This window comes from Oncorhynchus mykiss, chromosome 18, assembly GCF_013265735.2.
Source record: "Oncorhynchus mykiss isolate Arlee chromosome 18, USDA_OmykA_1.1, whole genome shotgun sequence".
Classification (NCBI taxonomy): Eukaryota; Metazoa; Chordata; class Actinopteri; order Salmoniformes; family Salmonidae; genus Oncorhynchus; species Oncorhynchus mykiss.
In genome coordinates, this window is record NC_048582.1 from 228,123 (window position 1) to 252,500 (window position 24,378).

General features: G+C 45.2%; 1 protein-coding gene across 1 annotated transcript in view; it reads right to left on the minus strand.

Annotated features, from left to right (window-relative positions):
• LOC118941053 (ephrin type-A receptor 6-like) overlaps positions 1–24,378 on the minus strand; it is an 81,658-nt gene that overhangs the window by 28,914 nt on the left and 28,366 nt on the right. Inside the window, exons 3-7 of the mRNA XM_036951392.1 lie at positions 14,957–15,085; positions 13,516–13,665; positions 12,308–12,382; positions 5,418–5,516; positions 4,660–4,876 (exon numbers count right to left, since the gene is read on the minus strand). Coding sequence (XP_036807287.1) covers positions 4,660–4,876; positions 5,418–5,516; positions 12,308–12,382; positions 13,516–13,665; positions 14,957–15,085 — 670 coding nt within the window. The remainder of the gene's footprint in view (positions 1–4,659; positions 4,877–5,417; positions 5,517–12,307; positions 12,383–13,515; positions 13,666–14,956; positions 15,086–24,378) is intronic.

Sequence of the window (24,378 nt, forward strand, 5' to 3'; positions counted from 1 at the left end):
ACACATGGCCTGTCTGCAAGGAACTAGAAACATTGTATCAACTATTAACCTGATTAAAAATAACTATCCTATAAATCACATTGTCTACACATGGCCTGTCTGCAATGAACTAGAAACATTGTATCAACTATTAACTTGGAGAGCTAGCAAACTTGCAACATTGTTTAAAATATTCTGTGCCCTCCTGCACCAGTGAGCTCGGGACAGAAACAGCTGTAGGCTATTTTACACAAGGGATAATCAGTAATTAGGTAGGCTTATTTTATGACATTTCCACTGGATCAGAGCATGACATTTATCCCTTTCACGCTGAGTGGTTATCGAAAGGGAGAGAGAGAGCCGGAAAGATTTGTTTTTCAGATAGGTTGAGGAACTATTGTCATTCTCAATTAATGTAAAAACAGACTTTGTTTCCTTGCTGTTTGAGGTGGAGAAAACATTACTTTGAGATGCTCCACAGCTTATTACTGGTGGCATCATTTAGATGCCTACATTTGCGCGCAGTCCAGGTAGACTATAGACTATAGGATAGACTATAGAGTAGACTATAGGGTAGACTATAGACTATAGAGTAGACTATAGAGTAGACTATAGGGTAGACAATAGACTATAGGGTAGACTATAGACTATAGAGTAGACTATAGGGTAGACTATAGGGTAGACAATAGACTATAGAGTAGACTATAGGGCAGACTATAGACTATAGGGTAGACTATAGAGTAGACTATAGGGTAGACAATAGACTATAGGGTAGACTATAGAGTAGACTATAGGGTAGACTATAGACTATAGAGTAGACTATAGGGTAGACTATAGGGTAGACTATAGATTATAGGGTAGACTATAGGGTAGACACTAGACTATAGGGTAGACTAAAGAGTAGACTATAGGGTAGACAATAGACTATAGGGTAGACTATAGAATAGACTATAGGGTAGACAATAGATTATAGGGTAGACTATAGGGTAGACAATAGATTATAGGGTAGACAATAGACTACAGGGTAGACTATAGGGTAGACAATAGACTATAGGGTAGACTATAGACTATAGGGTAAACTATAGGGTAGATTATAGACTATAGGGTAGACAAAAGACTATAGACTATTGGGTAGACTATAGACTATAGGGTAGACTATAAACTATAGAGTAGACTATAGGGTAGACTATAGGGTAGACTATAGGGTAGTCTAAAGGGTAGACTATAGACTACAGGGTAGACTACAGGGTAGACTATAGACTATAGAGTAGACTACAGGGTAGACTACAGGGTAGACTAGAGACTATAGGGTAGAATATAGGGTAGACTACAGTGTAGACTAAAGGGTAGACTACAGTGTGAGAAATGAGTGAAACAAAACAAACATTATAGATGATAAATTATAGGAATTAACAGTAAATATACTACTGGTGAAAAAATGTAATGAATTAATGATAGACACTGACAATCAAAAGCAAACAATTTACACAATGAAGTCATTAAACAATGAATGTGCACAAATTGGTGGGAGAGAGACATACATTGTGGAATTTAGCCACTCTCCCCAGCGGCCCTGACAATGGATTAGTCTCGGCCTTCACATTGGATTAGTCTCGGCCTTCACATTGGATTAGTCTCGGCCTTCACATTGGATTAGTCTCGGCCTTCACATTGGATTAGTCTCGGCCTTCACAATGGATTAGTCTCGGCCTTCACATTGGATTAGTCTCGGCCTTCACATTGGAATAGTCTTGGCCTTCACATTGGATTAGTCTCGGCCTTCACATTGGAATAGTCTCGGCCTTCACATTGGATTAGTCTCGGCCTTCACATTGGATTAGTCTCGGCCTTCACATTGGATTAGTCTCGGCCTTCACATTGGATTAGTCTCGGCCTTCACATTGGATTAGTCTCGGCCTTCACATTGGAATAGTCTCGGCCTTCACATTGGATTAGTCTCGGCCTTCACATTGGAATAGTCTCGGCCTTCACATTGGATTAGTCTCGGCATTCACATTGGATTAGTCTCGGCCTTCACATTGGATTAGTCTCGGCCTTCACATTGGATTAGTCTCGGCCTTCACATTGGATTAGTCTCGGCCTTCACATTGGATTAGTCTCGGCCTTCACATTGGATTAGTCTCGGCCTTCACATTGGATTAGTCTCGGCCTTCACATTGGATTAGTCTCGGCCTTCACATTGGAATAGTCTCGGCCTTCACATTGGATTAGTCTCGGCCTTCACATTGGATTAGTCTCGGCCTTCACATTGGATTAGTCTCGGCCTTCACATTGGATTAGTCTCGGCCTTCACATTGGATTAGTCTCGGCCTTCACATTGGATTAGTCTCGGCCTTCACATTGGATTAGTCTCGGCCTTCACATTGGATTAGTCTCGGCCTTCACAATGGATTAGTCTCGGCCTTCACAATGGATTAGTCTCGGCCTTCACATTGGATTAGTCTCGGCCTTCACATTGGATTAGTCTCGGCCTTCACATTGGATTAGTCTCGGCCTTCACATTGGATTAGTCTCTGCCTTCACAATGGATTAGTCTCGGCCTTCACATTGGTTTAGTCTCGGCCTTCACAATGGATTAGTCTCGGCCTTCACATTGGATTAGTCTCGGCCTTCACATTGGATTAGTCTCGGCCTTCACATTGGATTAGTCTCGGCCTTCACAATGGATTAGTCTCGGCCTTCACATTGGATTAGTTTCGGCCTTCACATTGGATTAGTCTCGACCTTCACAATGGATTAGTCTCGGCCTTCACAATGGATTAGTCTCGGCCTTCACAATGGATTAGTCTCGGCCTTCACAATGGATTAGTCTCGGCCTTCACAATGGATTAGTCTCGGCCTTCACAATGGATTAGTCTCGGCCTTCACAATGGATTAGTCTCGGCCTTCACAATGGATTAGTCTCGGCCTTCACAATGGATTAGTCTCGGCCTTCACAATGGAATAGTCTCGGCCTTCACATTGGATTAGTCTCGGCCTTCACAATGGATTAGTCTCGGCCTTCACATTGGATTAGTCTCGGCCTTCACATTGGATTAGTCTCGGCCTTCACATTGGATTAGTCTCGGCCTTCACAATGGATTAGTCTCGGCCTTCACAATGGAATAGTATCGGCCTTCACATTGGATTAGTCTCGGCCTTCACAATGGATTAGTCTCGGCCTTCACAATGGATTAGTCTCGGCCTTCACAATGGATTAGTCTCGGCCTTCACAATGGAATAGTCTCGGCCTTCACAATGGATTAGTCTCAGCCTTCACAATGGATTAGTCTCGGCCCTGACAATGGATTAGTCTCGGCCTTCACAATGGATTAGTCTCAGCCTTCACATTGGATTAGTCTCGGCCTTCACAATGGATTAGTCTCGGCCTTCATCTTGGCCTTCACAATGGATTAGTCTCGACCTTCACATTGGAATAGTCTCGGCCTTCACAATGGATTAGTCTCGGCCTTCACAATGGATTAGTCTCGGCCTTCACAATGGATTAGTCTCGGCCTTCACATTGGATTAGTCTCTGCCTTCACAATGGATTAGTCTCGGCCTTCACATTGGATTAGTCTCGGCCTTCACATTGGATTAGTCTCGGCCTTCACATTGGATTAGTCTTGGCCTTCACATTGGATTAGTCTCGGCCTTCACAATGGATTAGTCTCGGCCTTCACAATGGAATAGTCTCGGCCTTCACATTGGATTAGTCTCGGCCTTCACAATGGAATAGTCTCGGCCTTCACATTGGATTAGTCTCGGCCTTCACAATGGATTAGTCTCGGCCTTCACAATGGATTAGTCTCGGCCTTCACAATGGATTAGTCTCGGCCTTCACATTGGATTAGTCTCTGCCTTCACAATGGATTAGTCTCGGCCTTCACAATGGATTAGTCTCGGCCTTCACAATGGATTAGTCTCGGCCTTCACATTGGATTAGTCTCGGCCCTGACAATGGATTAGTCTCGGCCCTGACAATGGATTAGTTTACTAAAATGGACACGAATAAGTCTCATGTGCCATAAATAATATATATATATATATTTGCTACTGCTCGACCCCAAAAACATAGACCAACAGCCTATTGGCCAAACAATCGACCAGTCGACTAATTGGGGTCAGCCCGAATAAGCACACAACAATATAAAGCACTATGAACCCACTGGGCAAAAAACTGGTTTGATCAACGTTGTTTCCATGTCATTTCAACAAAATAATTCCACGTGATGATAAAGGGTATAGACTAAAGGGTAGAATATGTTGAATCAATGTGTAAAACTGATTGGATTTGCCATTTCTTATTGTTGTCACCCAACGTCTAACCTAAATCCAATGACGTGGTGAATTTTTTTGTTGATTTCACGTTGATTTCACGTTGATTTCACGTTGATTTCACGTTGAATTCACGTTGATTTCACGTTGAATTCACGTTGATTTCACGTTGAATTCACGTTGAATTCACGTTGATTTCACGTTGAATTCACGTTGATTTCATGTTGATTTCACGTTGATTTCACGTTGAATTCACGTTGATTTCACGTTGATTTCACGTTGAATTCACGTTGAATTCACGTTGAATTCACGTTGAATTCACGTATTTTGACAACTCAACCAAATATAAATCAAAACTAGACGTTGAACTGATATCTGAGCCCAATGTTAGCCACAACTCACCCTGGCAGATTCCGTCAATCTCCTCATGTCCCAGACTACAGACGCATCGCCCCAGAGGAACCAGCCAGTCCCCGTCCGCCCCACAGTACAGTTTGGGCGTGTCCCTCTCCTCTGCGTTCTCCACGCACGCTCCCCGCACCTCCACCAGCGAGGAGGAGTCGACCCTTGGTACCGTGTCTGGGAACGCTGCCAGGTTCCTCAGAGTGGATGGACAGCGCTTCGATAAGGAGAGAGATAGAAAGTCAGTACAGGGCCTTGCAAAAGCATTCATCCCCCTTGGAGTGTTTGTTTCATTACAATCTGTAATTTAAATGGATTTTTATTTGGATTTCATGTCATGGACAAACACAAAATAGTCCAAATTGGTGAAAAAAACAACACTTGTTTGAATTATATATTTTTTTAATTAAATGAAAAGTGGGTAGAATGTCAGTCTCTCGATGTGCAAAACTGATAGAGACAAACCCCAAGCGACTTACAGCTGTAATCGCAGCAAAAGGTGGCGCTACAAAGTATTAACTTAAGGGGGCTGAATCATTTTGCACGGCCAATTTTTTCAGTTTTTGATTTGTTAAAAAAGTTTGAAATATCCAATAAATGTCGTTCCACTTCATGATTGTGTCCCACTTGTTGTTGATTCTTCACAAAAAAAAATACAGTTTTATATCTTTATGTTTGAAGCCTGAAATGTGGCAAAAGGTCGCAAAGTTCAAGGGGGCCGAATACTTTCGCAAGGCACTGTAAATAGATCACAATACCTTATAGAACACCTTGACGGAGACCAGAGCGATACACGCCCCCACATCCTGGAACGCCAGGTAGAAGCCCTTCTGGGTCACGGGGCCGACCTCTCTGACCTCAAATCAAACAAACGTTTTTATATGTCATAGGCTTACAGTAGAGCGTAGGCTACACGATGATATGACCTCTCAAACAGCATCTATTATAAGGGCAGAAACAGGGAGATTCAACATGGTTCCGTAAAGACCTGTGGCGAGGCCTCTACGCTAAGAGTCCATATATATTATTATAGATTCAACATGGCCTCTACCCTAAGAGTCCATATATATTATTATAGATTCAACATGCCACGTGTCCCTCTCCTCTGTGTAGTGAATGGCAGGTAGCCATAGTGGTTAGAGTGTAGAGGAGGCAGGTAGTCTAGTGGTTAGAGTGTAGAGGAGGCAGGTAGTCTAGTGGTTAGAGTGTAGAGGAGGCAGGTAGCCTAGTGGTTAGAGTGTAGAGGAGGCAGGTAGCCTAGTGGTTAGAGTGTAGAGGAGGCAGGTAGTCTAGTGGTTAGAGTGTAGAGGAGGCAGGTAGCCTAGTGGTTAGAGTGTAGAGGAGGCAGGTAGTCTAGTGGTTAGAGTGTAGAGGAGGCAGGTAGCCTAGTGGTTAGAGTGTAGAGGAGGCAGGTAGCCTAGTGGTTAGAGTGTAGGGGCGGCAGGGTAGCCTAGTGGTTAGAGTGTAGAGGAGGCAGGTAGCCTCGTGGTTAGAGTGTAGAGGAGGCAGGTAGCCTAGTGGTTAGAGTGTAGAGGTGGCAGGTAGCCTAGTGGTTAGAGTGTAGAGGAGGCAGGTAGTATAGTGGTTAGAGTGTAGAGGAGGTAGGTAGCCTAGTGGTTAGAGTGTAGAGGAGGCAGGTAGCCTAGTGGTTAGAGTGTAGAGGAGGCAGGGAGCCTAGTGGTTAGAGTGTAGAGGAGGCAGGTAGTCTAGTGGTTAGAGTGTAGAGGAGGCAGGTAGCCATAGTGGTTAGAGTGTAGAGGCAGGTAGTCTAGTGGTTAGAGTGTAGAGGAGGCAGGTAGTCTAGTGGTTAGAGTGTAGAGGAGGCAGGTAGCCTAGTGGTTAGAGTGTAGAGGAGGCAGGGAGCCTAGTGGTTAGAGTGTAGAGGAGGCAGGTAGTATAGTGGTTAGAGTGTAGAGGAGGCAGGTAGCCTAGTGGTTAGAGTGTAGAGGAGGCAGGGAGCCTAGTGGTTAGAGTGTAGAGGAGGCAGGTAGTCTAGTGGTTAGAGTGTAGAGGAGCAGGTAGTCTAGTGGTTAGAGTGTAGAGGAGGCAGGTAGCGTAGTGGTTAGAGTGTAGAGGAGGCAGGTAGCCTAGTGGTTAGAGTGTAGAGGAGGCAGGTAGTCTAGTGGTTAGAGTGTAGAGGAGGCAGGTAGCCTAGTGGTTAGAGTGTAGAGGAGGCAGGTAGCCTAGTGGTTAGAGTGTAGAAGAGGCAGGTAGTCTAGTGGTTAGAGTGTAGAGGAGGTAGGTAGCCTAGTGGTTAGAGTGCAGAGGAGGCAGGTAGTCTAGTGGTTAGAGTGTAGAGGAGGCAGGTAGCCTAGTGGTTAGAGTGTAGAGGAGGCAGGTAGCCTAGTGGTTAGAGTGTAGAGGAGGCAGGTAGCCTAGTGGTTAGAACCTAGTGGTTAGAGTGTAGAGGTGGCAGGTAGCCTAGTGTTTAGAGTGTAGAGGTGGCAGGTAGCCTAGTGGTTAGAGTGTAGAAGAGGCAGGTAGTCTAGTGGTTAGAGTGTAGAGGAGGTAGGTAGCCTAGTGGTTAGAGTGCAGAGGAGGCAGGTAGTCTAGTGGTTAGAGTGTAGAGGAGGCAGGTAGCCTAGTGGTTAGAGTGTAGAGGAGGCAGGTAGTCTAGTGGTTAGAACCTAGTGGTTAGAGTGTAGAGGTGGCAGGTAGCCTAGTGTTTAGAGTGTAGAGGTGGCAGGTAGCCTAGTGGTTAGAGTGTAGAAGAGGCAGGTAGTCTAGTGGTTAGAGTGTAGAGGAGGTAGGTAGCCTAGTGGTTAGAGTGCAGAGGAGGCAGGTAGTCTAGTGGTTAGAGTGTAGAGGAGGCAGGTAGCCTAGTGGTTAGAGTGTAGAGGAGGCAGGTAGCCTAGTGGTTAGAGTGTAGAGGAGGCAGGTAGCCTAGTGGTTAGAGTGTAGAGGTGGCAAGTAGCCTAGTGGTTAGAGTGTAGAGGAGGCAGGTAGCCTAGTGGTTAGAGTGTAGAGGTGGCAGGTAGCCTAGTGGTTAGAGTGTAGAGGAGGCAGGTAGTCTAGTGGTTAGAACCTAGTGGTTAGAGTGTAGAGGTGGCAGGTAGCCTAGTGTTTAGAGTGTAGAGGTGGCAGGTAGCCTAGTGGTTAGAGTGTAGAAGAGGCAGGTAGTCTAGTGGTTAGAGTGTAGAGGAGGTAGGTAGCCTAGTGGTTAGAGTGCAGAGGAGGCAGGTAGCCTAGTGGTTAGAGTGTAGAGGAGGCAGGTAGCCTAGTGGTTAGAGTGTAGAGGAGGCAGGTAGTCTAGTGGTTAGAGTGTAGAGGAGGCAGGTAGCCATAGTGGTTAGAGTGTAGAGGAGGCAGGGAGCCTAGTGGTTGGTTAGAGTGTAGAGGAGGCAGGTAGCCTAGTGGTTAGAGTGTAGAAGAGGCAGGTAGTCTAGTGGTTAGAGTGTAGAGGAGGCAGGTAGCCATAGTGGTTAGAGTGTAGAGGAGGCAGGTAGCCTAGTGGTTAGAGTGTAGAGGCGGCAGGTAGTCTAATGGTTAGAGTGTAGAGGAGGCAGGTAGTCTAGTGGTTAGAGTGTAGAGGTGGCAGGTAGCCTAGTGGTTAGAGTGCAGAGGAGGCAGGTAGCCTAGTGGTTAGAGTGTAGAGGAGGCAGGTAGTCTAGTGGTTAGAGTGTAGAGGAGGCAGGTAGCCTAGTGGTTAGAGTGTAGAGGAGGCAGGTAGTCTAGTGGTTAGAGTGTAGAGGTGGCAGGTAGCCTAGTGGTTAGAGTGTAGAGGTGGCAGGTAGTCTAGTGGTTAGAACCTAGTGGTTAGAGTGTAGAGGTGGCAGGTAGCCTAGTGGTTAGAGTGTAGAGGTGGCAGGTAGTCTAGTGGTTAGAGTGTAGAGGAGGCAGGTAGTCTAGTGGTTAGAGTGTAGAGGAGGCAGGTAGCCTAGTGGTTAGAGTGTAGAGGAGGCAGGTAGTCTAGTGGTTAGAACCTAGTGGTTAGAGTGTAGAGGTGGCAGGTAGCCTAGTGTTTAGAGTGTAGAGGTGGCAGGTAGCCTAGTGGTTAGAGTGTAGAAGAGGCAGGTAGTCTAGTGGTTAGAGTGTAGAGGAGGTAGGTAGCCTAGTGGTTAGAGTGCAGAGGAGGCAGGTAGTCTAGTGGTTAGAGTGTAGAGGAGGCAGGTAGCCTAGTGGTTAGAGTGTAGAGGAGGCAGGTAGCCTAGTGGTTAGAGTGTAGAGGAGGCAGGTAGCCTAGTGGTTAGAGTGTAGAGGAGGCAGGGAGCCTAGTGGTTAGAGTGTAGAGGAGGCAGGTAGTCTAGTGGTTGGAGTGTAGAGGAGGCAGGTAGCCATAGTGGTTAGAGTGTAGAGGCAGGTAGTCTAGTGGTTAGAGTGTAGAGGAGGCAGGTAGTCTAGTGGTTAGAGTGTAGAGGAGGCAGGTAGCCTAGTGGTTAGAGTGTAGAGGAGGCAGGGAGCCTAGTGGTTAGAGTGTAGAGGAGGCAGGTAGTATAGTGGTTAGAGTGTAGAGGAGGCAGGTAGCCTAGTGGTTAGAGTGTAGAGGAGGCAGGGAGCCTAGTGGTTAGAGTGTAGAGGAGGCAGGTAGTCTAGTGGTTAGAGTGTAGAGGAGCAGGTAGTCTAGTGGTTAGAGTGTAGAGGAGGCAGGTAGCGTAGTGGTTAGAGTGTAGAGGAGGCAGGTAGCCTAGTGGTTAGAGTGTAGAGGAGGCAGGTAGTCTAGTGGTTAGAGTGTAGAGGAGGCAGGTAGCCTAGTGGTTAGAGTGTAGAGGAGGCAGGTAGCCTAGTGGTTAGAGTGTAGAAGAGGCAGGTAGTCTAGTGGTTAGAGTGTAGAGGAGGTAGGTAGCCTAGTGGTTAGAGTGCAGAGGAGGCAGGTAGTCTAGTGGTTAGAGTGTAGAGGAGGCAGGTAGCCTAGTGGTTAGAGTGTAGAGGAGGCAGGTAGCCTAGTGGTTAGAGTGTAGAGGAGGCAGGTAGCCTAGTGGTTAGAACCTAGTGGTTAGAGTGTAGAGGTGGCAGGTAGCCTAGTGTTTAGAGTGTAGAGGTGGCAGGTAGCCTAGTGGTTAGAGTGTAGAAGAGGCAGGTAGTCTAGTGGTTAGAGTGTAGAGGAGGTAGGTAGCCTAGTGGTTAGAGTGCAGAGGAGGCAGGTAGTCTAGTGGTTAGAGTGTAGAGGAGGCAGGTAGCCTAGTGGTTAGAGTGTAGAGGAGGCAGGTAGTCTAGTGGTTAGAACCTAGTGGTTAGAGTGTAGAGGTGGCAGGTAGCCTAGTGTTTAGAGTGTAGAGGTGGCAGGTAGCCTAGTGGTTAGAGTGTAGAAGAGGTAGGTAGCCTAGTGGTTAGAGTGCAGAGGAGGCAGGTAGTCTAGTGGTTAGAGTGTAGAGGAGGCAGGTAGCCTAGTGGTTAGAGTGTAGAGGAGGCAGGTAGCCTAGTGGTTAGAGTGTAGAGGAGGCAGGTAGCCTAGTGGTTAGAGTGTAGAGGTGGCAAGTAGCCTAGTGGTTAGAGTGTAGAGGAGGCAGGTAGCCTAGTGGTTAGAGTGTAGAGGTGGCAGGTAGCCTAGTGGTTAGAGTGTAGAGGAGGCAGGTAGTCTAGTGGTTAGAACCTAGTGGTTAGAGTGTAGAGGTGGCAGGTAGCCTAGTGTTTAGAGTGTAGAGGTGGCAGGTAGCCTAGTGGTTAGAGTGTAGAAGAGGCAGGTAGTCTAGTGGTTAGAGTGTAGAGGAGGTAGGTAGCCTAGTGGTTAGAGTGCAGAGGAGGCAGGTAGCCTAGTGGTTAGAGTGTAGAGGAGGCAGGTAGCCTAGTGGTTAGAGTGTAGAGGAGGCAGGTAGTCTAGTGGTTAGAGTGTAGAGGAGGCAGGTAGCCATAGTGGTTAGAGTGTAGAGGAGGCAGGGAGCCTAGTGGTTAGAGTGTAGAGGAGGTAGGTAGCCATAGTGGTTAGAGTGTAGAGGAGGCAGGTAGCCTAGTGGTTAGAGTGTAGAGGCGGCAGGTAGTCTAATGGTTAGAGTGTAGAGGAGGCAGGTAGTCTAGTGGTTAGAGTGTAGAGGTGGCAGGTAGCCATAGTGGTTAGAGTGTAGAAGAGGCAGGTAGTCTAGTGGTTAGAGTGTAGAGGAGGCAGGTAGCCATAGTGGTTAGAGTGTAGAGGAGGCAGGTAGCCTAGTGGTTAGAGTGTAGAGGCGGCAGGTAGTCTAATGGTTAGAGTGTAGAGGAGGCAGGTAGTCTAGTGGTTAGAGTGTAGCGGTGGCAGGTAGCCTAGTGGTTAGAGTGCAGAGGAGGCAGGTAGCCTAGTGGTTAGAGTGTAGAGGAGGCAGGTAGTCTAGTGGTTAGAGTGTAGAGGCGGCAGGTAGTCTAATGGTTAGAGTGTAGAGGAGGCAGGTAGTCTAGTGGTTAGAGTGTAGAGGTGGCAGGTAGCCTAGTGGTTAGAGTGCAGAGGAGGCAGGTAGCCTAGTGGTTAGAGTGTAGAGGAGGCAGGTAGTCTAGTGGTTAGAGTGTAGAGGAGGCAGGTAGCCTAGTGGTTAGAGTGTAGAGGAGGCAGGTAGTCTAGTGGTTAGAGTGTAGAGGTGGCAGGTAGCCTAGTGGTTAGAGTGTAGAGGTGGCAGGTAGTCTAGTGGTTAGAACCTAGTGGTTAGAGTGTAGAGGTGGCAGGTAGCCTAGTGGTTAGAGTGTAGAGGTGGCAGGTAGTCTAGTGGTTAGAGTGTAGAGGAGGCAGGTAGTCTAGTGGTTAGAGTGTAGAGGTGGCAGGTAGTCTAGTGTTTAGAGTGTAGAGGAGGCAGGTAGTCTAGTGGTTAGAGTGTAGAGGAGGCAGGTAGTCTAGTGGTTAGAGTGTAGAGGAGGCAGGTAGCCTAGTGGTTAGAGTGTAGAGGAGGCAGGTAGCCTAGTGTTTAGAGTGTAGAGGAGGCAGGTAGTCTAGTGGTTAGAGTGTAGAGGAGGCAGGTAGTCTAGTGGTTAGAGTGTAGAGGAGGCAGGTAGTCTAGTGGTTAGAGTGTAGAGGCGGCAGGTAGTCTAGTGGTTAGAGTGTAGAGGAGGCAGGTAGTCTAGTGGTTAGAGTGTAGAGGCGGCAGGTAGTCTAGTGGTTAGAGTGTAGAGGTGGCAGGTAGCCTAGTGGTTAGAGTGTAGAGGCGGCAGGTAGACTAGTGGTTAGAGTGTAGAGGAGGCAGGTAGCCTAGTGTTTAGAGTGTAGAGGAGGCAGGTAGTCTAGTGGTTAGAGTGTAGAGGAGGCAGGTAGTCTAGTGGTTAGAGTGTAGAGGAGGCAGGTAGTCTAGTGGTTAGAGTGTAGAGGCGGCAGGTAGTCTAGTGGTTAGAGTGTAGAGGAGGCAGGTAGCCTAGTGGTTAGAGTGTAGAGGAGGCAGGTAGTCTAGTGGTTAGAGTGTAGAGGAGGCAGGTAGTCTAGTGGTTAGAGTGTAGAGGAGGCAGGTAGTCTAGTGGTTAGAGTGTAGAGGCGGCAGGTAGTCTAGTGGTTAGAGTGTAGAGGCGGCAGGTAGTCTAGTGGTTAGAGTGTAGAGGTGGCAGGTAGCCTAGTGGTTAGAGTGTAGAGGTGGCAGGTAGCCTAGCGAAAGGTTGCTAGATCGAATCCCTGAGCTGATAAGGTAAAAATCTGTAGTTCTGCCCTGAAAATCTAATGAATATATATATATATTTTCTTTTAAATAAATATCTCGAGAGAAAACAAAGAGACAAAAGATCACTCTGTAAGAACGTAATGAATATAATATTCAACCAAACTCACCTCCGTGTTGAGGCGCAGAACGCGGTCGCCCAGGTCCGTCTGTGTGAAGCTCTCATCGGCAGCGATGGTGTCCACCTTCAAATCAAATCATATCAACATGTTTTTCATCATATGCACCTGGGTAGTAGTGTCACAGCACCATTAAATGATGAAATACCTCTCCTCAGCAACAGTAACAACAGCTATGAAATAACTCTCCTCAGTAACAACAGCTATGAAATAACTCTCCTCAGTAACAACAGCTATGAAATAACTCTCCTCAGTAACAACAGCTATGAAATAACTCTCCTCAGTAACAACAGCTATGAAATAACTCTCCTCAGTAACAACAGCTATGAAATAACTCTCCTCAGTAACAACAGCTATGAAATAACTCTCCTCAGTAACAACAGCTATGAAATAACTCTCCTCAGTAACAACAACTATGAAATAACTCTCCTCAGTAACAACAGCTATGAAATAACTCTCCTCAGTAACAACAGCTATGAAATAACTCCCCTCAGTAACAACAGCTATGAAATAACTCTCCTCAGTAACAACAGCTATGGAATAACTCTCCTCAGTAACAACAGCTATAGAAACAGCTATGAAAACAGTCCAATAAGAACACTAGGTCAGGTTTTGTTTTGTCTTTGTCTGTCACACAGATAATAACATGTAAATAAGGTATATGAAAGAGAAGAACACTATGTCAATATATGATGAGTCAAAAAGTCCAATAAGTAAAAATTAGCCAGCAGCATCCCACCCTGAATCCCACCGCTGGCTTGCTTCTGAAGCTAAGCAGGGTTAGTCCTGGTCGGTCCCTGGATGGGAGACCAGGTGCTGGTGGAAGTGGTGTTGGAGGGCCAGTAGGAGGCACTCTTTCCTCTGGTCTAAGGAGATGTTCCAGGGCAGTGATTGGGGACATAGTCCTGTGGGATCTTTCAGATGTGACGTTAAACGGGGGACTCTCTTAGGTCATTAAAGATCCCATTGCATTTATCGCAAGAGTAGGGGTGTTAAACCCCGGTGTCCGGGTTTAACATGTCCAACCTGGCCCTCATACCATGGCCACCTAATCATCCCAGCTTCCAATTGGCTCCTTCATTCCCCTGTAACTATTCCCCAGGTCGTTGCTGTAAATGAGAACGTGTTCTCAGTCAACTTACCTGGTCAAATAAGAGTTGTAATAAAAAAGTAACAAGTAGGATTCTCTAAAACTATACCTTGGCGTAGTCGGCGGGTCTGAAGCGGGTGGCGGCGGCGTGTGCCTCCTCTGTCTGGAGGTAGAAGAGGTTAAAGGTCTCCTTGCAGGTACCAGACACCCAAGGGATGGAGTTACAGTCTCTCAGGGTGAAGCGCAGCTCCACGTACACCTGAAGGTAACACCACATACACCTTTTATTACCTGCAACACACCTGGGTTATATATTACATTATAATTATTAGTATATTATTATTACAATTATACTATAAATTATACTATATATTATTATATATTACCTTCTGTGCTGCCTGGTGTATATTATTATTAGTATTATACTGTATATTAGTATATATTACCTTCAGTGCTACCTGGTGTATATTATTATTAGTATTATACTGTATATTAGTATATATTACCTTCAGTGCTACCTGGTGTATATTATTATTAGTATTATACTGTATATTATTATATATTACCTTCTGTGCTTCTTGGCATATATTATTATTAGTATTATACTATAAATTATACTATATATTATTATATATTACCTTCTGTGCTGTCTGGTGTATATTATTATTAGTATTATACTATAAATTATACTATATATTATTATATATTACCTTCTGTGCTGCCTGGTGTATATTATTATTAGTATTATACTATAAATTATACTATATATTATTATATATTACCTTCTGTGCTGTCTGGTGTATATTATTATTAGTATTATACTATAAATTATACTATATATTATTATATATTACCTTCTGTGCTGCCTGGTGTATATTATTATTAGTATTATACTATCAATTATAATATATATTATTATATATTACCTTCTGTGCTGTCTGGTGTATATTATTATTAGTATTATACTGAATATTATTATTAGTGTTATACTGTATTTTATTAGTATTATACTATATATTATTATTAGTGTTATACTGTATATTATTAGTATTATACTATATATTATTATTAGTGTTATACTGTATTTTATTAGTATTATACTATATATTATTATTAGTGTTATACTGTATATTATTAGTATTATACTATATATTATTAGTATTATACTATATATTATTATTAGTATTATACTGAATATTATTATTGTTATTATACTATATATTATTATTAGTGTTATACTGTATTTTATTAGTATTATACTATATATTATTATTAGTGTTATACTGTATTTTATTAGTATTATACTATATATTATTATTAGTGTTATACTGTATTTTATTAGTATTATACTATATATTATTATTAGTGTTATACTGTATATTATTAGTATTATACTATATATTATTATTAGTGTTATACTGTATATTATTAGTATTATACTATATATTATTATTAGTGTTATACTGTATTTTATTAGTATTATACTATATATTATTATTAGTATTATACTATATATTATTAGTATTATACTATATATTATTGTATATTACCTTCTGTGCTTCCTGGCGCTGGATCCAATTGGACCGTAGCCAGTTGTTCTGGTTGGGCTCCATCACATGACACACCTGGAAGGTATGGATAGGTCGGTTCTGTTCATCCATCTCTGTTATCGCATCCCACTGGAGGGGGAGGGAGGGAGGGAGGGAGGGAGGGAGGGAGGGAGGGAGGGGGAGAAGTTGGAAGACAGGATCATGATCTATAAAGACATCACATTACCATGGTAACAGTAGAGCCATGGAGGACAGCTGGACCACCCGGTCTCTGTCTCCTATGGTCCATGAGAGACAGACCTGACGATGACTGTCTGTGGGTCTTACTGATGTTTTCACAACTCTTACATCAGCCAGCCAGACATAACAGCACCGTAGTGCCCTAACACTCTCCTCTCCTCTCCTCTCCTCTCCTCTCCTCTCCTCTCCTCTCCTCTCCTCTCCTCTCATCTCATCTCATCTCATCTCATCTCATCTCATCTCATCTCATCTCATCTCATCTCATCTCATCTCATCTCCTCTCCTCTCCTCTCCTCTCCTCTCCTCTCCTCTCCTCTCCTCTCATCTCCTCTCCTCTCCTCTCCTCTCCTCTCCTCTCCTCTCCTCTCCTCTCCTCTCCTCTCCTCTCCTCTCCTCTCATCTCATCTCATCTCATCTCATCTCATCTCATCTCATCTCATCTCCTCTCCTCTCCTCTCCTCTCCTCTCCTCTCCTCTCCTCTCCTCTCATCTCATCTCATCTCATCTCATCTCATCTCATCTCCTCTCATCTCCTCTCATCTCATCTCATCTCATCTCATCTCCTCTCCTCTCCTCTGGGAGAGAGAACCACCTCTGAAACCCTACTAACATTGGTACAGCTGTTCCCCCTACAGCGTTTAATGGCTGTAGATTTACAGGGTAAAGTCAAGGCCAGCATGAGTTACTTCAATCCTGAATATGTATCATGATAATATGTTGGGTAATGCTCAGTGTACGGGCTTGTGGTGTTGACAGGGTAATGCTCAGTGTATGGGCTTGTGGTGTTGACAGGGTAATGCTCAGTGTATGGGCTTGTGGTCTTGACAAGGTAATGCTCAGTGTATGGGCTTGTGGTGTTGACAGGGTAATGCTCAGTGTACGGGCTTGTGGTGTTGACAAGGTAATGCTCAGTGTACGGGCTTGTGGTGTTGACAGACTAATGCTCAGTGTACGGGCTTGTGGTGTTGACAGGGTAATGCTCAGTGTACGGGCTTGTGGTGTTGACAGGGTAATGCTCAGTGTACGGGCTTGTGGTGTTGACAAGGTAATGCTCAGTGTACGGGCTTGTGGTGTTGACAAGGTAATGCTCAGTGTACGGGCTTGTGGTGTTGACAGGGTAATGCTCAGTGTATGGGCTTGTGGTGTTGACAGGGTAATGCTCAGTGTACGGGCTTGTGGTGTTGACAGGGTAATGCTCAGTGTACGGGCTTGTGGTGTTGACAAGGTAATGCTCAGTGTACGGGCTTGTGGTGTTGACAGAGTAATGCTCAGTGTATGGGCTTGTGGTGTTGACAGGATAATGCTCAGTGTACGGGCTTGTGGTGTTGACAGGGTAATGCTCAGTGTACGGGCTTGTGGTGTTGACAAGGTAATGCTCAGTGTACGGGCTTGTGGTGTTGACAAGGTAATGCTCAGTGTACGGGCTTGTGGTGTTGACAGGGTAATGCTCAGTGTACGGGCTTGTGGTGTTGACAGGGTAATGCTCAGTGTACGGGCTTGTGGTGTTGACAGGATAATGCTCAGTGTACGGGCTTGTGGTGTTGACAGGGTAATGCTCAGTGTACGGGCTTGTGGTGTTGACAAGGTAATGCTCAGTGTACGGGCTTGTGGTGTTGACAAGGTAATGCTCAGTGTACGGGCTTGTGGTGTTGACAGGGTAATGCTCAGTGTACGGGCTTGTGGTGTTGACAGGGTAATGCTCAGTGTACGGGCTTGTGGTGTTGACAGGGTAATGCTCAGTGTACGGGCTTGTGGTGTTGACAGGGTAATGCTCAGTGTACGGGCTTGTGGTGTTGACAGGGTAATGCTCAGTGTACGGGCTTGTGGTGTTGACAAGGTAATGCTCAGTGTATGGGCTTGTGGTGTTGACAAGGTAATGCTCAGTGTACGGGCTTGTGGTGTTGACAGGGTAATGCTCAGTGTACGGGCTTGTGGTGTTGACAGGGTAATGCTCAGTGTACGAGCTTGTGATCCATCTCTAAGCAGCCCTAAAATATAGCTTCCATCAACAGAGCATAACAGACACTCCAATAACGACTAGATGTAGCTCCAACCTTCACTCTCAGGTCTGTCTGTCTACCTGACCTCTCTCCCTCCATTTGTTCCCTGACACGAGTTGTTCTGATGTAATGACAGCCGGGCGAAGGGAGAGAGAGGAGGACAGGAGGGAGGGAGGGAGAGAGAGGAGGACAGGATTGAATATGGAGGGCGGTAGGAGGGAGGGGAGGAGGAGGGGTGGAGGGATGGAGGACAGGGGGAGGGGAGGCAGGGGGTGGGGAGGCAGAGGGGTGGAGGGCGGTAGGAGGGAGGGGAGGCGGAGGGGTGGAGGGAGGACAGGGGGAGGGGAGGCAGAGGGGTGGAGGGCGGTAGGAGGGAGGGGAGGCGGAGGGGTGGAGGGAGGACAGGGGGAGGGGAGGCAGAGGGGTGGAGGGCGGTAGGAGGGAGGGGAGGCGGAGGGGTGGAGGGAGGACAGGGGGGAGGAGGCAGGGGGGAGGAGGCAGGGGGGAGGGAGGCAGGGGGGAGGGAGGCAGTGGGAGGGAGGCAGGGGGGTGAAAGGATAATGTATATTGTTCAGTGAATACGACAGGAGAGAGGCAGATAACAGTGTCTGTGATGGAGGAAGCACAAATCGCTGCCTGCCAATCACACGTTTTATTGTATCTTAGCTGGGGGGCCATGTAACAGAACAGAGACCATCACACTGACTATTGTATCTTAGCTGGGGGGCCTTGTAACAGAACAGAGACCACCAAGAAAACCCATATGACAGGAGAGAGATGAGAATGGATGAGATCAATCTGGTAGAAGTCACGACTTTCTGTCCACAGGATATCCATGACACATCTGGTGGACCCTGATAGGGATTTCTTTGTCCTGCAATTGATAAAGGGTTGAGGGTTTTTTTCTGCCCTGACACGTCTCCTCCCAAAGCTGTTGCCCAGTGTCTGACACATGCCCTGTCTTCCTTCTGCTCATGAGAGAAAGAGAGAGAGACAGAGAGAGTGAGAGAGACAGAGAGACAGAGAGAGAGACATCGAGAGAGAGAGACAGCGAGAGAGAGAGACAGCGAGACAGAGAGAGAGACAGAGAGAGACAGTGAGACAGCGAGAGAGAGAGCGAGAGAGAGACAGCGAGAGAGAGAGACAGAGAGAGTGAAAGAGACAGAGACAGCGAGAGAGAGAGCGAGAGAGAGAGACAGAGAGACAGAGATAGAAAGAGAGAGAGAGAGAGAGAGAGAGAGAGAGAGACAAAGAGACAAAGAGAGAGAGACAGGGAGACAGAGAAAGAGAGAATCAGAGAGAGAGACAGAGAGAGAGATGCCCCATGTGTGCCTAATGCTGACAGCGTCAAAGGCCCCTAGCGACCAGATTTCTGTCTGTCACAGCTGGTGGCCATTTAAACCTGAAGACACCCAGGCATTGTCTAACAGTGGCTAGTGGTCCATTAAACCTGTATAGACCCAGGGCTTCTAATCTACACAGGGCTGGTGGTCCATTAAACCATTATAGACCAGGGCTTCTAATCTACACAGGGCTGGTGGTCCATTAAACCAGTATAGACCCAGGGCTTCTAATCTACACAGGGCTGGTGGTCCATTAAACCATTATAGACCAGGGCTTCTAATCTACACAGGGCTGGTGGTCCATTAAACCTGTATAGACCCAGGGCTTCTAATCTACACAGGGCTGGTGGTCCATTAAACCTATATAAACCAGGGCTTCTAATCTACACAGGGCTGGTGGTCCATTAAACCAGTATAGACCCACGGCTTCTAATCTACACAGGTCCATTAAACCATTATAGACCCAGGGCTTCTAATCTACACAGGGCTGGTGGTCCATTAAACCTGTATAGACCCAGGGCTTCTAATCTACACAGGGCTGGTGGCCCATTAAACCTGTATAGACCCAGGGCTTCTAATCTACACAGGGCTGGTGGCCCATTAAACCTGTACAGACCAGGGCTTCTAATCTACACAGGGCTGGTGGCCCATTAAACCTGTACAGACCAGGGCTTCTAATCTACACAGGTCCATTAAACCTGTATAGACCCAGGACTTCTAATCTACACAGGGCTGGTGGTCCATTAAACCATTATAGACCAGGGCTTCTAATCTACACAGGGCTGGTGGTCCATTAAACCATTATAGACCCAGGGCTTCTAATCTACACAGGGCTGGTGGTCCATTAAACCATTATAAACCCAGGGCTTCTAATCTCCACAGGGCTGGTGGTCCATTAAACCATTATAAACCCAGGGCTTCTAATCTCCACAGGGTTGGTGGTCCATTAAACCTGTATAGACCCAGGGCTTCTAATCTACACAGGGCTGGTGGTCCATTAAACCATTATAAACCCAGGGCTTCTAATCTACACAAGGCTGGTGGTCCATTAAACCATTATAAACCCAGGGCTTCTAATCTCCACAGGGTTGGTGGTCCATTAAACCTGTATAGACCCAGGGCTTCTAATCTACACAGGGCTGGTGGTCCATTAAACCATTATAGACCCAGGGCTTCTAATCTACACAGGGCTGGTGGTCCATTAAACCTATATAGACCCAGGGCTTCTAATCTACACAGTGTTAATTGAACGTCACACTAGATCAAAGCTAAATTATACATGGGGAAAGTAAGTATGATTCAAGTGTAGTGTACTACAGTTGTAATTAATAAACACACTTTAACCTTGACTGTGCCAACCGAGGTAATATAGTATTAATTAAGTCGTCTAAATTAGCTTCATGGAAACACCCAAGGCGGATGAAATTATTAATCAATCAAAGTTAAATCAATCGCTTTACACCTGCTGCAGACTAGAGAGAGAGAGAGAGAGAAAGAGAGAGAGAGGGAGAGAGAGAGACAGACAGACAGACAGACAGAGAGAGACAGAGAGAGGGAGAGAGAGAGAGAGACAGACAGACAGACAGACAGAGAGAGACAGAGAGAGAGAGAGAGAGAGAGAGAGAGAGGGAGAGAGAGAGAGAGAGAGAGAGAGAGAGAGACAGACAGACAGACAGACAGAGAGAGACAGAGAGAGAGAGAGAGAGAGAGGGAGAGAGAGAGAGAGAGAGAGAGAGGGAGAGAGAGAGAGAGAGAGAGAGAGAGAGAGAGAGAGGGAGAGAGAGAGAGAGAGAGAGAGAGACAGACAGACAGACAGACAGACAGAGAGAGACAGAGAGAGAGAGAGAGAGAGAGAGAGAGAGAGGGAGAGAGAGAGAGAGAGAGAGAGAGAGAGAGAGAGAGAGAGAGAGAGAGACAGTCTGAGGTTAATACTGAAGTACTAGTCTGAGTTAATACTGAAGTACTGGTCTGAGTTAATACTGAAGTACTAGTCTGAGTTAATACTGAAGTACTAGTCTGAGTTAATACTGAAGTACTGGTCTGAGTTAATACTGAAGTACTAGTCTGTTAATACTGAAGTACTGGTCTGAGTTAATACTGAAGTACTAGTCTGTTAATACTGAAGTACTAGTCTGTTAATACTGAAGTACTGGTCTGGGTTAATACTGAAGTACTGGTCTGAGTTAATACTGAAGTACTGGTCTGAGTTAATACTGAAGTACTAGTCTGTTAATACTGAAGTACTGGTCTGAGTTAATACTGAAGTACTAGTCTGTTAATACTGAAGTACTAGTCTGTTAATACTGAAGTACTGGTCTGGGTTAATACTGAAGTACTGGTCTGAGTTAATACTGAAGTACTGGTCTGAGTTAATACTGAAGTACTAGTCTGTTAATACTGAAGTACTGGTCTGGGTTAATACTGAAGTACTAGTCTGAGTTAATACTGAAGTACTGGTCTGAGTTAATACTGAAGTACTAGTCTAAGTTAATACTGAAGTACTAGTCTGAGGTAATACTGAAGTACTGGTCTGAGTTAATACTGAAGTACTAGTCTGAGTTAATACTGAAGTACTGGTCTGAGTTAATACTGAAGTACTAGTCTGAGTTAATACTGAAGTACTAAGTCTTTCACATAAGAGGAGAAGAAAGACAAAAGGTAAAACACTTAGAGGAGACATGAAGCACTGAGGTGGTTTTAGTTCTCATCAGGTATTAAATAGGTCTACTCTCTGGTCTGGCTATGTTAGATAACACACATCTATCTATCCACCAGACAGTCAGCTATGTTAGATAACACACATCTATCTATCCACCAGACAGTCAGCTATGTTAGATAACACACATCTATCTATCCACCAGACAGTCAGCTATGTTAGATAACACACCAGACAGTAAAGTAAATGCTGAAGAGGTATGTAGAGTTGTACATAGTGAACCTGTTATCATGAAGGTCCCTCCCTCCAGTCACTAAAACAGAGTAAACTACATGACCAGAAGTATGTGGACACCTGCTCTTCTTACCTCTCATTCCAAAATCATGGACATTAATATGGAGTTGGACCCCCCTTTGCTGCTACAACAGCCTCCACTCTTCAGGGAAGTCATTAATATGGAGTTGGTCCCCCCTTTGCTGCTATAACAGCCTCCACTCTTCAGGGAAGTCATTAATATGGAGTTGGACCCCCCCTTTGCTGCTATAACAGCCTCCACTCTTCTGGGAAGTCATTAATATGGAGTTGGACCCCCCTTTGCTGCTATAACAGCCTCCACTCTTCTGGGAAGTCATTATTATGGAGTTGGACCCCCCTTTGCTGCTATAACAGCCTCCACTCTTCTGGGAAGTCATTATTATGGAGTTGGTCCCCCCTTTGCTGCTATAACAGCCTCCACTCTTCTGGGAAGACATTAATATGGAGTTGGACCCCCCTTTGCTGCTATAACAGCCTCCACTCTTCTGGGAAGTCATTAATATGGAGTTGGACCCCCCTTTGCTGCTATAACAGCCTCCACTCTTCTGGGAAGTCATTAATATGGAGTTGGACCCCCCTTTGCTGCTATAACAGCCTCCACTCTTCTGGGAAGTCATTAATATGGAGTTGGTCCCCACGTTGCTGCTATAACAGCCTCCACTCTTCTGGGAAGACATTGATATGGAGTTGGACCCCCCTTTGCTGCTATAACAGCCTCCACTCTTCTGGGAAGTCATTAATATGGAGTTGGACCCCCTTTGCTGCTATAACAGCCTCCACTCTTCTGGGAAGTCATTAATATGGAGTTGGACCCCCTTTGCTGCTATAACAGCCTCCTCTCTTCTGGGAAGGCATTAATATGGAGTTGGACCCCCTTTGCTGCTATAACAGCCTCCTCTCTTCTGGGAAGGCATTAATATGGAGTTGGACCCCCTTTGCTGCTATAACAGCCTCCTCTCTTCTGGGAAGGCATTAATATGGAGTTGGACCCCCCCTTTGCTGCTATAACAGCCTTTTAACGCTCTACCCGCTTCAGCGCTCGGCGGTCCCATTCTGTGAGCCTATGTGGTCTACCACTTCACGGGCTGAGCCGTTTTTGCTCCTAGACGTTTCCACTTCACAATAACAGCACTAGCAGTTGCCCGGCAGGAGCTCTAGCAGGACAGAAATTTGATGAACTGACTTGTTGGAAAGGTGGCATCCTATGACGGTGCCACGTTGAAAAGTCACTGAGCTCTTCAGTACAGGCCATTCTACTGTCAATGTTTGTCTATGGAGATTGCATGGCTGTGTGCTCAATTTTATACACCTTTCAGCAACGGGTGTGGCTGAAATTGCCAAATCCACTAATTTGAAGGGGTGTCCACATACTTTTGTATCTCTTTTTTTAGGGGAGACATTCTCTCATCCTCCCACAGCTCGATCTCAATCCATTCCTAGCACAAAAAAACTGTCTACAGGAAGTGACATGACAAAGACGGTCTACAGGAAGTGACATGACAAAGACGGTCTACAGGAAGTGACATCAGGGGTTCAAGAGCATGACGTGCTGCAATGTGAATGTGATGCCTAAAGTTGTCTGTGGAAAATCCAGACTCCGTAGCTCAGTATCAATCTGGATTCCCTTCACAGTGTAGCAAAAGTCCATACAAATCATTTAACCACTGATTAACCCGGGTCACCACAGACAAATGTGATTGGTTGAAAAGTAGAGGTATGTCAAGGTTGTCTTAGCGAGGAAATCACTTGAGCTGCAATAACTTCCCAGAGAGGTCAGAGTGCAGGACAGAACCAATCTTGATTGAAAGTTAATGCCTTCCGTCATCAGTAATTGGAGGAATAGAGGAAAATAAGGAAGAAAAAGTCCCTAAAACTACATTACCCACAACCTCTTAGTTTATATCCTGACTTAGAGTCATATAACAACTACATTACCCACAACCTCTTAGTTTATATCCTGACTTAGAGTCATATAACAACTACATTACCTACTCAGAGTCATATAACAACTACATTACCCACAACCTATTAATTAATATCCTAACTTAGAGTCATATAACAACTACATTACCTACTTAGAGTCATATAACAACTACATTACCCACAACCTATTAATTAATATCCTAACTTAGAGTCATATAACAACTACATTACCTACTTAGAGTCATATAACAACTACATTACCCACAACCTATTAGTTTATATCCTGACTTAGAGTCATATAACAACTACATTACCTACTTAGAGTCATATAACAACTACATTACCTACTTAGAGTTATATAACAACTACATTACCCACAGCCTATTAGTTTATATCCTGACTTAGAGTCATATAACAACTACATTACCCACAGCCTATCAGTTTATATCCTGACTTAGTGTCATATAAAAACCACATTACCCACAACCTATTAGTTTATATCCTGACTTAGAGTCATATAACAACTACATTACCTACTTAGAGTCATATAACAACTACATTACCCACAGCCTATTAGTTTATATCCTGACTTAGAGTCATATAACAACTACATTACCCACAGTCTATTAGTTCATATCCTGACTTAGAGTCATATAACAACTACATTACCCACAACCTATTAGTTTATATCCTGACTTAGTCATATAACAACTACATTACCCACAGTACACCTGTGTTTGTTCTCTAGCAACAACAAACTCTTGGAAAAACTTTAGCAGAGGTGATTATGAATTAATTATGTAAATTAGTATGTATGCAGAGTGATTAGTCACCCTTCTGTGTTGCGTTATGTGTGTGTGTGTGTGTGTGTGTGTGTGTGTGTGTGTTAGAGTTATTGGTGCTGCTCTGCTCGCTAGGGATTATCCTCTTTAGGAACACAGAACA